A 12,251-nucleotide genomic window follows, 5' to 3' on the forward strand; every position below is an offset into this window, starting at 1 on the left:
AAAGAAAGTCCTACAGCAGAAAGTTTAATGATGGGGATAGTGTGTTCATGTTGACATGCAGTGTGGTTTGCATGTAGGACCAAATGTTGGGCCAATTTTGTTCTTATCGGGTCAGAACACCTTATTCCACATGTTCACTTCAATTCCATTAGGGACTTGCAAGTCTATCAGTTATTATTATTATTTTCTGACATTTTCTTCTACCTGAGCTGAGTTACTTTGGGCTGCATCTCTGATTAAATCACTCCCTGCCTGGCAGAATACAAATGTGTGCCACTATGTGTTATTTTCTTTCCACTTCAGAGTCAGGCTCCACTGTCACATAAAATCCCCTCCAAAATACATTGAAACCTACTGTGGCTATAAATTGTGGGAAAAGTCCAGCGAGTGGGAACGCTGTATGCCTCGGAGGAGAGCCGAGTTGTTTTTATATTGTTTGCTCAGCATTTCACATTAAAATTCTTCAAAAATCGAATTGAAAATGAATCTTTTTTAAAAAAAAAATGCTTTGAAACTGAAAATGAATTAAAATTCTTCAGTTGAAACCTTGATGTTTCCCCCTAAAATTGATCTTGTGACTCTTCCCAGCTCCACGTGACAATGTTAAAGAGTTTCGTAAATAATAAAGTCTACAAAAAGTAAAGCCCAGACTGTGATCTCAGTGAAACGCTGCTCACATAATGCACCAGAATCAACTCTGTGTTTATTCAAATGCAACCGTTTGCAGCTGATGTCATTTCAGTGCAAACTTTAATCAGATAAGACGCATTGTCCCTTTTTCGCCTGTGCCAGGTGCCGGGAGTTGTGCTCGGCTACAAACATGTATTTGAGGGATTAACAATACTGCAGCTTTAGCTGTTTCTAGGTGATAACTGCAGAGGGTTTGGAGGACAACATATTTTTGTTGACTAATGCCTCAGCAGGGTGCTGGCGAAGGCGTTAATTTAAGGATCAAGCAGGAACATATAGTTTACCAGAAAGCTTTATATAGCAGGCTGGAAGCTGGAGTCGCTATACGCTGTTGGAGTTGCTGTTGGAACATGGGAACAAAACAGACTCACCTGTGTGCAGGTAGGCAGCCCAGGATTCTTTGTTTTATTTTATTCGTGAAACCAACTGAGCTCCTATCAGTGTGATTAATATGATTTTCCTTGAATGTAGCGCCGGTGTGATAGGGGTGGGCATTTATTGTATTGTTTATCATTTATCGTGATAAATTTCTTCTTATTAGACTTGTGATTTATAGTCGCTGTGATAAATTCCAATTAATGATGTATTAAAACTCTCCCAAAACTCCGTGTTGTCGGGATTGTTAGTTTTACTATTTTCTGCACTGTTTGTTCAATGGCAGTATCAATAAATATGAATTAATTTGAATATATAGTTAAATTCACAGTTTAGTGATGCAAATCACACTTCTTTTTGTGAGTTGTCTGCTAAAGGAGCGTACTACAAAGGGGAATGTTTTTCAAGAGCATTATTTGTGTTTGTTGGGCTATGCTTGCTGTGTCACAGCGATACAGTACCTAAAAAAGCAGCAAATAGTTATAGGCACCTTTATTTTTATCATATTACCACAAAATATCGTGATCAAATTTTAAGTCCATGTCCCCCACCCATGCTGTGTGCTTTTAAAACTGAAGAGGGAGAATAATGTGATTCTGAAAATGAGGGCTCAGAAGAAGAGACAGAATAGTTCATAGTGTTTTGATCCTGGTGTTTGGGTCGGTGAACTCCTGCCACCTTCTTTACAAGACGATGCGTAAAGTCCCAATTCAACGAGAGGTTGTGACTCGTTGTTGTCTTTCCTTCCAGCTGGGCTGGTGAGCCTTCTGCTGAGGGCGGCCCTGCTCTCCGTCCTGCTGTGCAGCCCGCAGACGGTGCTGTCGGAATCGGACGAGGTGGTCCTGACCGAGTGGGAGATCTGGAAAAGCAGCAATGGCATAAGCTACGACGAATCAGTGAGAGCGAACAGACGGCTAAAATACATCGACACAATCAAGAGTACGAGTTTTTTTTTATTCTTTGATTTGTTATTCAGGAAGACATGCAGCGGAGGGCCATCTGGGAGGACAACAAGCGCAAGATTGAAGACCACAACCAAGGCTTTCTCCTGGGGAGGATGTCCTTTGCTATGGCCATGAATAAATATGGAGACCTTGTAAGAAGTGCTGCTTTGCTCTCATGTTTGTTTTTGACAGAAACACCAAGAAATAACTACAAAATAAAACCCTATGTAGAAGTTTGTAGTCTGTCTCCTCGCACAAGACTGACCTTGCTTTAGTTTATCTAACGGAGATAAAATGCTTTTTTAAGCTGAACTTAAACATCTTCAGTTCAGCAAGAGACCACTGTTAAGTCTATTGCTGCTTTCTCAGCCAAACAACTGCATCAAGCAACATCATGTACACAAACTTTGCTTAGCTGAGAAACCAAACTTAATTTCTTCACTTGTCTACAAACTCACTGCAATATGACATCTGTTAGCTACAGGTAGCTGAGCTAACTGCTGAAAATAACTTGACAGAACCTGAATTGTGTCTTTTTTTTCAACTTGTAGACAAGGCAGGAATACCAAAATCTGCAGGGAGCCAAGATCAACGCCCAGTTTGTGCCAAGAGGAAAGGAGGATTCAGCTCAAAGTCTGCGCTACAAAGCTAAGAAACTAGAAGCTGCGGTTGTTGACTACAGGAGCATGGGCTATGTCACTGAGGTGAAAGACCAGGTAAGACCACACCTGTGCAGTCAGTTCAGCATGTCCTATCCAGACTAAGGGTGCATTCACACCCTTGTCTATAAAGTCCAGTTCATTTGGGGAGGTGTGAATGCGCAATCAAACTCTGATGTGAACCAAAAAAGCAAATTCTGGTTCACCTAAAAACCTAGATCTTGGTTCAATTGAACTCTGGCGCGGTTCAAATGCATATGTGGATGTGGACTGCTCCAAAAGCAGAAAGTGAGCTAAAGCGCAAGGCATTCTGGGTAAGTGCTAGCAGGAGAAATGGCTGGTGGTCTTTTACCAAAGACAAAAGAGAAATCCTACGACCGCTAAAATTTGATACTACTCCATTTATATTTACACTTTGCAAAGGTTTTTGTGTTGTTTCCTTCAGTAGTTCTTGATGCAGCGCCCCCACAGGCGAGGAGGTGAACAGGTTTTTCAAATAGTTTGCATTGTTTGACACAGTGCAGTGTGAAAGTGAACCGCACCAGCTGAAAATGTAACAAATGTTGAAATTTTGGTCCCCAGTCAAACCGAGTCTACCGGACTATCAGGTGAGGAAACATCTGATAGTCTGACGTTTTTTATGACGAGAGTCACAATCTGTGGTTTGTCTTCTCAGGGCTATTGCGGCTCGTGCTGGGCTTTCAGCACAACAGGGGCGATAGAAGGACAACTGTACAAGAAATCGGGTCAGCTGGTGTCTTTGAGCGAGCAGAACCTGGTGGACTGCTCCAAACCTTTTGGCACCTACGGGTGCAGTGGCGCCTGGATGGCCAACGCCTACGACTACGTGATCAGCAACGGTCTGCAGACGACAGACACCTATCCGTACACCTCCGTGGTGAGGCCCAGTCTGAAGATCTGTAGGCTCAAACGGAGAACGGTTCGTCATCCAGGGCCATTCGTTTCTTTCCACAGGACTCACAGCCCTGTTTCTACGACAGCAGGCTTGCAGTGGCTCATATCAGAGACTACAGGTTCATTCCCAAAGGAGACGAGCAGGCGCTGGCCGACGCTGTGGCAACCGTCGGGCCAATTACAGTAGCTGTGGATGCTGATCATGCAAGCTTCCTCTTCTACAGCTCAGGTTATTATCCGCTCTGTTCAAATATGAATTAGTCGTTATGAAATTTGTTACTTGATTTGATCAAACGCGTGTCTTGTCCTGGAATTTTAAGCAGCATAACTATCCTTCTTGCATCAGTTTCCAGCTACAGCAGTTGCCAGATAGACCAACTTCTATAAGCCCCGATGGGCATTGCACCTGTCTAACACCAGCAGCAGCAGAATATAATACAGATTTTTCCTCCTCTGTCAGTTAAGAGCAAGATTTATTTCAAACAGCAAAATTACTTTTTTGTGCTGCTTCTTATTTGTGTGATTTTTAAACAAGCAACTGATTGCAAGCAATTTGAGCTTGATTTAGAAATGAAGAGATTTCAGTCCAAAATCAACATGTGTTTGTTTTACCAGTTTTTTTTTTTTTGTTTGCATGTAAAGCTGTGTTTATTTATGAAAATCTTTGCGCATTTAGAGAGCAGTGTTTTCAAGAAATAGCAAAAGTTCAAGTTTGTTTTGGTTGCTAAAATCTAGTGTCACATTCCAGGCTAGAAATTGTGAGAGAACAATGAACAGACACATTTATAAATAAATTATAACACCATCAAAAGTAATTTTATTTCAGTAATTCAGTTGCAATAACCAAAGCATGCATGGATTTATAGCACATGGGACAATATATTGTGTTTGTTTCTGTTAATTATGATTATGAAAATTTAAAATTCAGTTTATCAAGCTATTAAAACATTACATAAGACCAAGAGCAAAATACGCTGGGATGCAGAAACATTATGGCAGTCACTTACACCTGTTATAAGGAGGAAGAATAAAAAAAGGCCATTGTTAAGAAAAAGCTGAGTCCTGTATTTCAGCATATTAATGGAAAGTTAAGTGGAAGGAAAAAGTGTGAACAAAAGTTTGGTTTCATTTTAGCTGAAAGCCTTCATAAAAATGATCCAAGATAAATGCATGCAATATATTACTGTGTGTAATGAATCTATATATTGTTCTGTATGGATTTGACTTTTGGAATAGAATTTCTGAAATACTGAAGTTTGGATGATATTCTTATTTGATAAAACTCCACATGTTAGTGATGAAATAACTTTGCAATTGTAATCCCTTTACTATTTACTACTAATGACGTGTTTTGTAAGATGTAAATCTAATCATTCATGATGATTCAAAACTCTAAGTGCAAAGCAGAGAAGGCAGGAAGTTTTTACATAAAGTCCTACCTTTGAATTTCTCTACAGGAATTTACAACGAGCCCAGCTGTAACCCCAACCACCTGAGCCACGCAGTTCTGCTGGTCGGCTACGGCTCTGAGGAAGGACAAGACTACTGGATCGTCAAAAACAGGTATTTATGACACTTTCTATGTAAATCAAAATGTGTCCAGGGTTTCCCCTCGTGTATTATAAGCCTGGCGGGTCACCAGGCTTTACTTGTGCCCCCACCAGGCTTAGCATCGCTTATTTATTTAAGCCTTTTTAAAATGTTTGCATTTTTTAAGACTTTATAGTTGGTGTCCAGGTATTAATCTTCCAATCTTTCAATAACATATTATTATCAAGTGATATTTTCAAATTTCCTGTCAACTTTAAAAATTAACTCAAAAATAAGACAGGCCGCAGGATGAATGACTGCCCTAGTGCCCAACCACCGGGCTTAGCAAGTTTTCTGGGGGAAACTTTGGTGTCACTTTAAAACAAAAATGGTACGCCTTGATGTATTACTGATTTTTCTTCTTTTTTTTTTTCCTAGTTGGGGAACCAGCTGGGGTGAGGGCGGATACATGCGGATGGCCCGGAACGGCGGCAACACTTGTGGCATCGCAAGCTATGCTTTGTACCCAATTTTATGATTACAAGAACCCTAGAAACAGATCGTTCTAAACTATAAGCAACACGTTTCATTTTTTTGTATTCTTAAGCTACATAGCTTGTGAACCTGTCGGACATCAGGCTCTCATAGGGAATACATTACCTCTCTCAGGGATGTAGAAGAGTGTAGATTCTCAACTATTCAGACATTTCTGTTTGTACAACTTGTTAAAAAAAAATTCAAACTGAAAATTTAAATAAAATTTGGACATTTAACCTTGGACAGACTTGAGAATGTTCATTAAAGTCGTTTTATGCACATGGGGGAAACATCGGCCCCTAACATCTGTCTCTTGTTTTCAACGGGAAAATGTCCAACCATCATTAATTATCGGGTCTGACGAATGCAGCGACAACCTTGGTGGACAAACTGATTTTTGGCACATTTTGAGGTGAGCTATGAATTCTGCAGATGCTTGTTTTTCCTCTGTAGTTTCTCTAAACCTAAACAACAAAGTATCCCCTTCTCCCTCATCCACAAGCTGTTTGAATATGAGAGTTAACATCTGAAGAATCCCTGAAAAAGCATCAAACTTTTTCAGAGATGTAATAGATATTGAACATAGTTGTCAATTTTAACTTCTATAAAGCCCTGGAAACATTTACGAACATCCAAACTAACCACTAATCAAAATGCGGTGGAGTTAGGATTCAGTGAAAAATAAGAAGAAAAAAAAAATGCTCAGACATAGAAATGGTGACAGTTTGTTTAATGAACAAGATGAGAATGGAGACTAAAAGATAAAAAGCTGTCAAGATGAAAACTTGAAGTTTTGTCTACATGTGATTCAAATTTTGTTCCTCAAATGACTTTCATGTAGTTTACGTGGGGCTAAAAATGTACAAATAAAAACATTGCTTTGGGTTAAAGAACAACAACTAGCCAATCCCAAAAAAAAAGTATTCTGGCAGAGCAAGTACTAAAAATTTAGCATGCAAACAACATATTAATGTGCAATTTAATTAGCATGTTAGTTCACTAGCAACAGAAGTTCTTTTTCCCCCCAGCTTGAATTACATTTGCTTTGATAAAAACAATTAAACTAACCAGTCAACCCAAAATAGTGGGAAAAATTGCCTTCTGGCATTTGTGTTGTGATAACAGAGCAAGTACAAAATATTTAGCATGTAAAAACATTTTCTCCAACTCCAAAAAAACAGCTACCTTTACTCAAATTAGCATGTTAGCTCACTGGCTACGTTTTCTTTTCCAGCTTGGTTTAAATTTGCTTTAATAAAAATAATACATTTTTATAAATGTCTTTTCATGTTGAAGTAGATATTTTACAGAGATATCTTAGCCAATGTTTACAAATTTGACTCATTTTTGTTCCGCAAGCATGGCTAATTTGAGGGATAACGCCATTTTATTATGACCAAGTTTAATGACTAAAACTCAGTTCAAGACTGGCACATAAAATAAAAGGCTAAAATTGCTTAATGTTTTAACTTCACACCTGTAGCTTTTTACTTTTTTAAAACGCTTCCAGGTTATTTTTTAAACTAATTTATATTGAATATTTTCCCACCTGCCGACCATCTGGCAAAGAATCGGTTCTCATCTCAGCGTCTCTCCTGCTTTCATCACACTTCACACAATTTCTTCATCATCCGCTGCTTTCTTGAACAAATTCGTGCCTGCAAGTGTGACCACACCTCGGTGAACTTTGAACCCAAGCTTATTTTCACCCCGCATAGCTCCAAGGTTCACCTCCTGCAGCGTGCAGCCTGCAGTACAGAGACACATTGCTCTTAAGAGGAAGGATTTCTCCACAGCTCGCCTAACGAGGCGAAGCTGAAAGACGCATAATGAAGCAGAAAGCGCCTTTGCTTTGGCTTGCAGTGTGGTTGTTTTTCTCTTTTGCTCCAATTTGCCTTTCTGCTCAGAGCAATTCAAAAGGCTGGCACGACAGAGACACTCAGAGGCTTGGGAATAAAAGTGGCACGAAAAAGTTCTGTGATCCCTCCGTCAGCGACCAGACAGCAGGTGCTGTCCCAGAGGTAAATCGGCAAATTTGGAGGTTTTGTCTGGAAGTGTGATGCTGGCTGAGGTCATTGGGATTTTAGTTTCGTAATCTGACATGAAAAGACGTGATTTGCGTTGCATTTTTAGAGACTGTAACTATATTTTGTGCCAGGCAGTGAATAAACACAATCCTGTAGCTTCAATACTTCCGTACATACAGTTACACCACAAAAAAATATCCCCACCCATGGCATATTTAGATTTAAAATGATTTATTTTTAATTGAGAGACTGTCTCTGGCAGGACATAAGGCAGATATGTCTCAAAGGAAGACAAAACCATGCAAGAACAAACCATATATTACCCATCTATTCACATTTTATGGAACGGTGTAATGTCAGAATCGCCTAAGAATAATGGAAAAATCGAGCACTTCTTATAGCTTTCTTTACCAGGTCATGCAGCTTTGTTTTCTTTTGCATGAAAGTGCACCCCTGGCTTCTACAGAGAACCGACAGGACCAAGTAAGGGACGGTGTGTGCCATGCCGCTGCAACGGACTCTCTGATTTGTGTGATGCACAAACAGGGAACTGCATGGTTGGTGCTTCAACACACATCCAGCTGAAACCAGATATATACTGTTATCTATGATAATATCTCTAAAAAAAAAAATGTCTTAAATTTAGCAAATGGAAGTAATTTTATGTAATTCTAACTAATCTAGAACAACAACAAAAAAAGTTTGGTCTGATGTAGCTTAAGACTGAGAAAAAAAAGAGTCGTTTTTATCTGTGGTATGTAGACATCTGGTTTCAACCGTACGCTCACAAGCAAGGTGCAAAATGCTTCCAAGTTTTTTTTTCGTTTTTTTTTCCACTTTTGTGGGAAAAGTATGTTTTGTCTTTGTGACCTCCAGAACTGCTGGTTTAACGCCGCGGGGGATCGATGTGAGCGGTGCAGGGAGGGCTTCTACGGACACGCAGCCAACAGGACTTGCCGAGCCTGTCCCTGTCCCTCCACACACAACAAGTCAGCATCTAATAACCTACGTTACAGTTACAGTGGCTCTACAAAGTGAACCCACACACACACACACCCACACACGCCGACACACCTGTTAACATTTAAAGTTTGTGACATGATAAATGAGACAATCGCAAAGCACACTTTCCACCGTTGACGTTACTGAGTTATTCAACTCAAACAAATGTGTAAGAAAGAAAACTACGGCAGACAAAGCAACAACAAAACGCTATAGTGACACCCTTAACAAGGCAACTTTTGATTCAGCGTTCATAGTTAATCAGATCAAAATGAAATAAAGTTCAGATGTTATAGTAGGATTTTTCCTCCATTTTCTCAGATGCATTTTTTTTTTTTTTAAGTAAAGTCACGGTTTGCCAAGAGCTCAAAGGATCAACAATAATCTCATTGTGGAATTCAAGAGTTAGGAGAATTTTTCTAAACATTCTTTTGTGTTAATATAAATCCTTTGGTAGCTAGAGGACATATGGGAGAACAATGACAGTATGAAAAATGAATTGATCTCTAATGTAATGAGAATACAAGAGGGAAGGTGCGGGGACACTGAAGTTAATCTCCCAAAAGCTTTTGAGATATCCATCCATCTTCCATCTTCTTCCGCTTATCCGAGGTCGGGTCGCGGGGGTAGCAGCTTCAGGAGGGAGGCCCAGACTTCCCTCTCCCCGGCCACTTCTTCTAGCTCTTCCGGGGGAATCCCGAGGCGTTCCCAGGCCAGCCGAGAGACATAGTCCCTCCAGCGTGTCCAATGAAATTGTATATACATTTTCGGTTCATTTTCCAAAGGTATTTTCGACAAAAAGCTCTGATCTCCACCACACTGAAGCAGGGTGGTGGCAGCATCATTCTCTGTGGTTACTTTACTTAAGATAGAGGCACAAGTCAGGTGTCTGCTGTGAAAGCTGAAGGTGATTTTCTGTCCAGACATTTCTCAAAAATCAACAAAACAGGGCGTGCCGTGGTGGCGTAGTGGTTAGCGCGACGCATATTTGGAGGCCTTGAGTCCTTGACGCGGCCGTCGCGGGTTCGACTCCCGGACCCGACGACATTTGCCGCATGTCTCCCCCCCTCTCCTTCCCCGTTTCCTGTCAGCCTACTGTCATATAAGGGACACTAGAGCCCACAAAAGGCCCCCTGGAGGGGTAAAAAAATCAACAAAACAAAGATATCATGAAAGGAAAATGAACGTTTTATGAATCCCTGACCGGGGTTCAGATGTCAGTCTAACAGAAAATCTGTGGGCCTGAAGAGGGCGACCCCACAGATTCTGAGGGCATTCATTCTGAGGAAGGAATGCCCTCAGAATCTGACAGATGCAGACAACTTTCCCAAGGAATCGCTGGAAAATGTTTGTCAGGTCAAACCGTGTGATGCCGACAGACCCTGAAAATGAATCAAAAGCTTTTTAAGAGTGTGAATACAAGAGTAGTTGCATTGGAAATTATCTATCTCACAGTACCAATGGCAACAGTTTCTAATGATCTGTTAGAGGTTCTAGTTTTAAATATTTTTTTTAACATGTACGTATGTTTTGAATATGTTTGGGTTTTTTTCCCCTGCAGTTTTGCAGTAGCCTGCCTCGACATCAGCCCAGGAGTTGTTGAATGTTTGTGTAAAAGAGGCTACAGTGGAGCTCGCTGCGAGAGGTGAGGCACTCAAACTCAGTATTTACATATAAACAATAATCGTCTGAACTTTATTATCTTACACGATATACAAACATCTTCACATTGAAGGTGTGCATCTGGCTACTATGGTAGTCCCATGGTGCATGGAGACATCTGCAAACCCTGCCGCTGCACAGACAGCAGCTTGAGTGTCTGTGACTCTCTGACTGGAGGTGAGTGGGGAAAAACTTTGGCTATGAAAATCAGATTTGATGTAACAGCATAAAATCTAAAGATGTAACCAGAGCCAGCACCTTTTACACATCGACACCCCTAGAAAAATTGTGTAAACATCCCTTTAATACTTTAAAAAAAAAATGTTTTTTTTGTTTCACTATAAAAAGTCAATATTTTAATTTGAGCACTTTTCATTAGTTGGGAGTGGAAAACACTTTTAAAAGACAATTGTTTTTGCAAAATTGCTACGATTATTGGCAATTTCTGTCGCAGAAATGCAACTAAGGTATTCTTGAAATCTAAAATTCAACATTTTGAAGTTCTTCAGAGTGTCCGATTCACAGTTCATCATTCATTTCTTTTTGTCTAAATGTGACACAACATATAGAGGCACCGTCTCTTTCAGCTGTGGTCACAAGGCTGAATGAGGAGACAGGGAGGTAAAAAGAAATCTCAGAGGCTCACTGTTGGGAAAACTGCAGCAAAAAGTTAAATATTGTCGTCATCGAGTCTCCATAGCAACCAGTGGATGCTACCTATCTACAAGCTAACTGGTTATTTGGACCATGCCCCCTTCTTCTGAACCCTGTTTTGAGTCATGATTGCAGCTGGAAAGGACACAGACGTAGGTTGAAATCAAGCAATTTAGTTAAAAAAAATTAAAGAAATAAGCAACTTACAGGAACACAGGCGGCTGACGGACTACTGACGTAAACAGAACGAGGCAGCAGAAGGAGTGAGTAGCAAATAATGAAAATCCAGGAGCTTAAACGTAGAGGAGAGGGTGAAAAAGGAATGAACTGACATGGACAGACCTTAACTCACTGGTGTTCAAGGGCCGGAGTCCTGACAGGTTCAGGCGTGTCTCTGTGTTAACAACATGGCCTTATGACCGCTGCTGAAACACCAGGAGAATTTAAATAAAAATCGATTAATAAAATGAATAAAGAGATGACATGGGGCTGTTGTAATACTTTACATATTAACCATTTCTTACTCTTATTGATGGAGATTACATCGTCAGGTGTTTGCGGCGCCACCAAGGACTTTATTCAAAAGTCCTTTCAGGCTCAGTGGTGCTTTTAGTGTCAGATTAAGTTGCCCTGATGTGGTACAAGCCGCTGTAACGTCTCATCCCTATGACAGAGTGCGCCACGGGGGCTGACAGCAGCGGTGGTGATCCCTGGCACAGTAAGTTATCGCTGAAAGTTCATTTTACAGTTTGGACATGACGAGTCGACATTAAAGCCCTCGTTTTGTGACAGAATGTGACGGCTGTGCTCGCGCTCTGCTGGTGGACTTGGAGAAAGAGGACGGCGGACTGGCTCTGCTCCGTCAGCTGGTGCCGAACATTACCGACGGCCTCCCCCGGCTGAGCCTGCTGGAGGCTGACACCTCGCAAACGAAGGTACGGGCTCATTCGGTTCTCCCTTTGAAAACATTTTCTACAGGAGTTTATACCTCGGCCATTTTTCCCCCCATCGCGCTGCAATGTTCTCCATGAAAACTGGGCGCATTCATCTCCATCATTACCAGCTTCGAGTCGATGGATACATCGGTGCTGTGAGGTGGCTGGAACCAAACGTGGAGCAGCTCGAGGCAGACATCGCTCTGGTCGGAAATGACCTGACTTGCCAAAATAACGAGGTACCAGTGGAGAAATTTGGCAGTCAGAACATGAACATGTTCCAAATGCAGTGGATTTTATTTGACATTAACCCACCTGAGG

General features: G+C 41.0%; 2 protein-coding genes across 2 annotated transcripts; both read left to right on the forward strand.

The window, feature by feature from the left end:
* Positions 1 to 977: 977 nt before the first annotated feature.
* On the forward strand, positions 978 to 5,891 carry cts12 (cathepsin 12). The gene is made up of 8 exons (XM_032571157.1): positions 978 to 1,071; positions 1,816 to 1,961; positions 2,042 to 2,161; positions 2,561 to 2,725; positions 3,345 to 3,566; positions 3,644 to 3,812; positions 5,041 to 5,146; positions 5,552 to 5,891. Exons 1-8 carry the CDS (start codon positions 1,041 to 1,043, stop codon positions 5,649 to 5,651), a joined length of 1,059 nt encoding a protein of 352 aa, XP_032427048.1. The 5' UTR covers positions 978 to 1,040; the 3' UTR covers positions 5,652 to 5,891.
* A 1,465-nt stretch (positions 5,892 to 7,356) lies between these two features.
* Positions 7,357 to 10,403, forward strand: LOC116726531 (laminin subunit alpha-3-like). The gene is made up of 4 exons (XM_032573310.1): positions 7,357 to 7,671; positions 8,124 to 8,234; positions 8,554 to 8,666; positions 10,241 to 10,403. Exons 1-4 carry the CDS (start codon positions 7,480 to 7,482, stop codon positions 10,326 to 10,328), a joined length of 504 nt encoding a protein of 167 aa, XP_032429201.1. The 5' UTR covers positions 7,357 to 7,479; the 3' UTR covers positions 10,329 to 10,403.
* Positions 10,404 to 12,251: the final 1,848 nt, after the last annotated feature.

The sequence above is a fragment of the Xiphophorus hellerii genome, chromosome 9 (assembly GCF_003331165.1).
Source record: "Xiphophorus hellerii strain 12219 chromosome 9, Xiphophorus_hellerii-4.1, whole genome shotgun sequence".
Taxonomy (NCBI): Eukaryota; Metazoa; Chordata; class Actinopteri; order Cyprinodontiformes; family Poeciliidae; genus Xiphophorus; species Xiphophorus hellerii.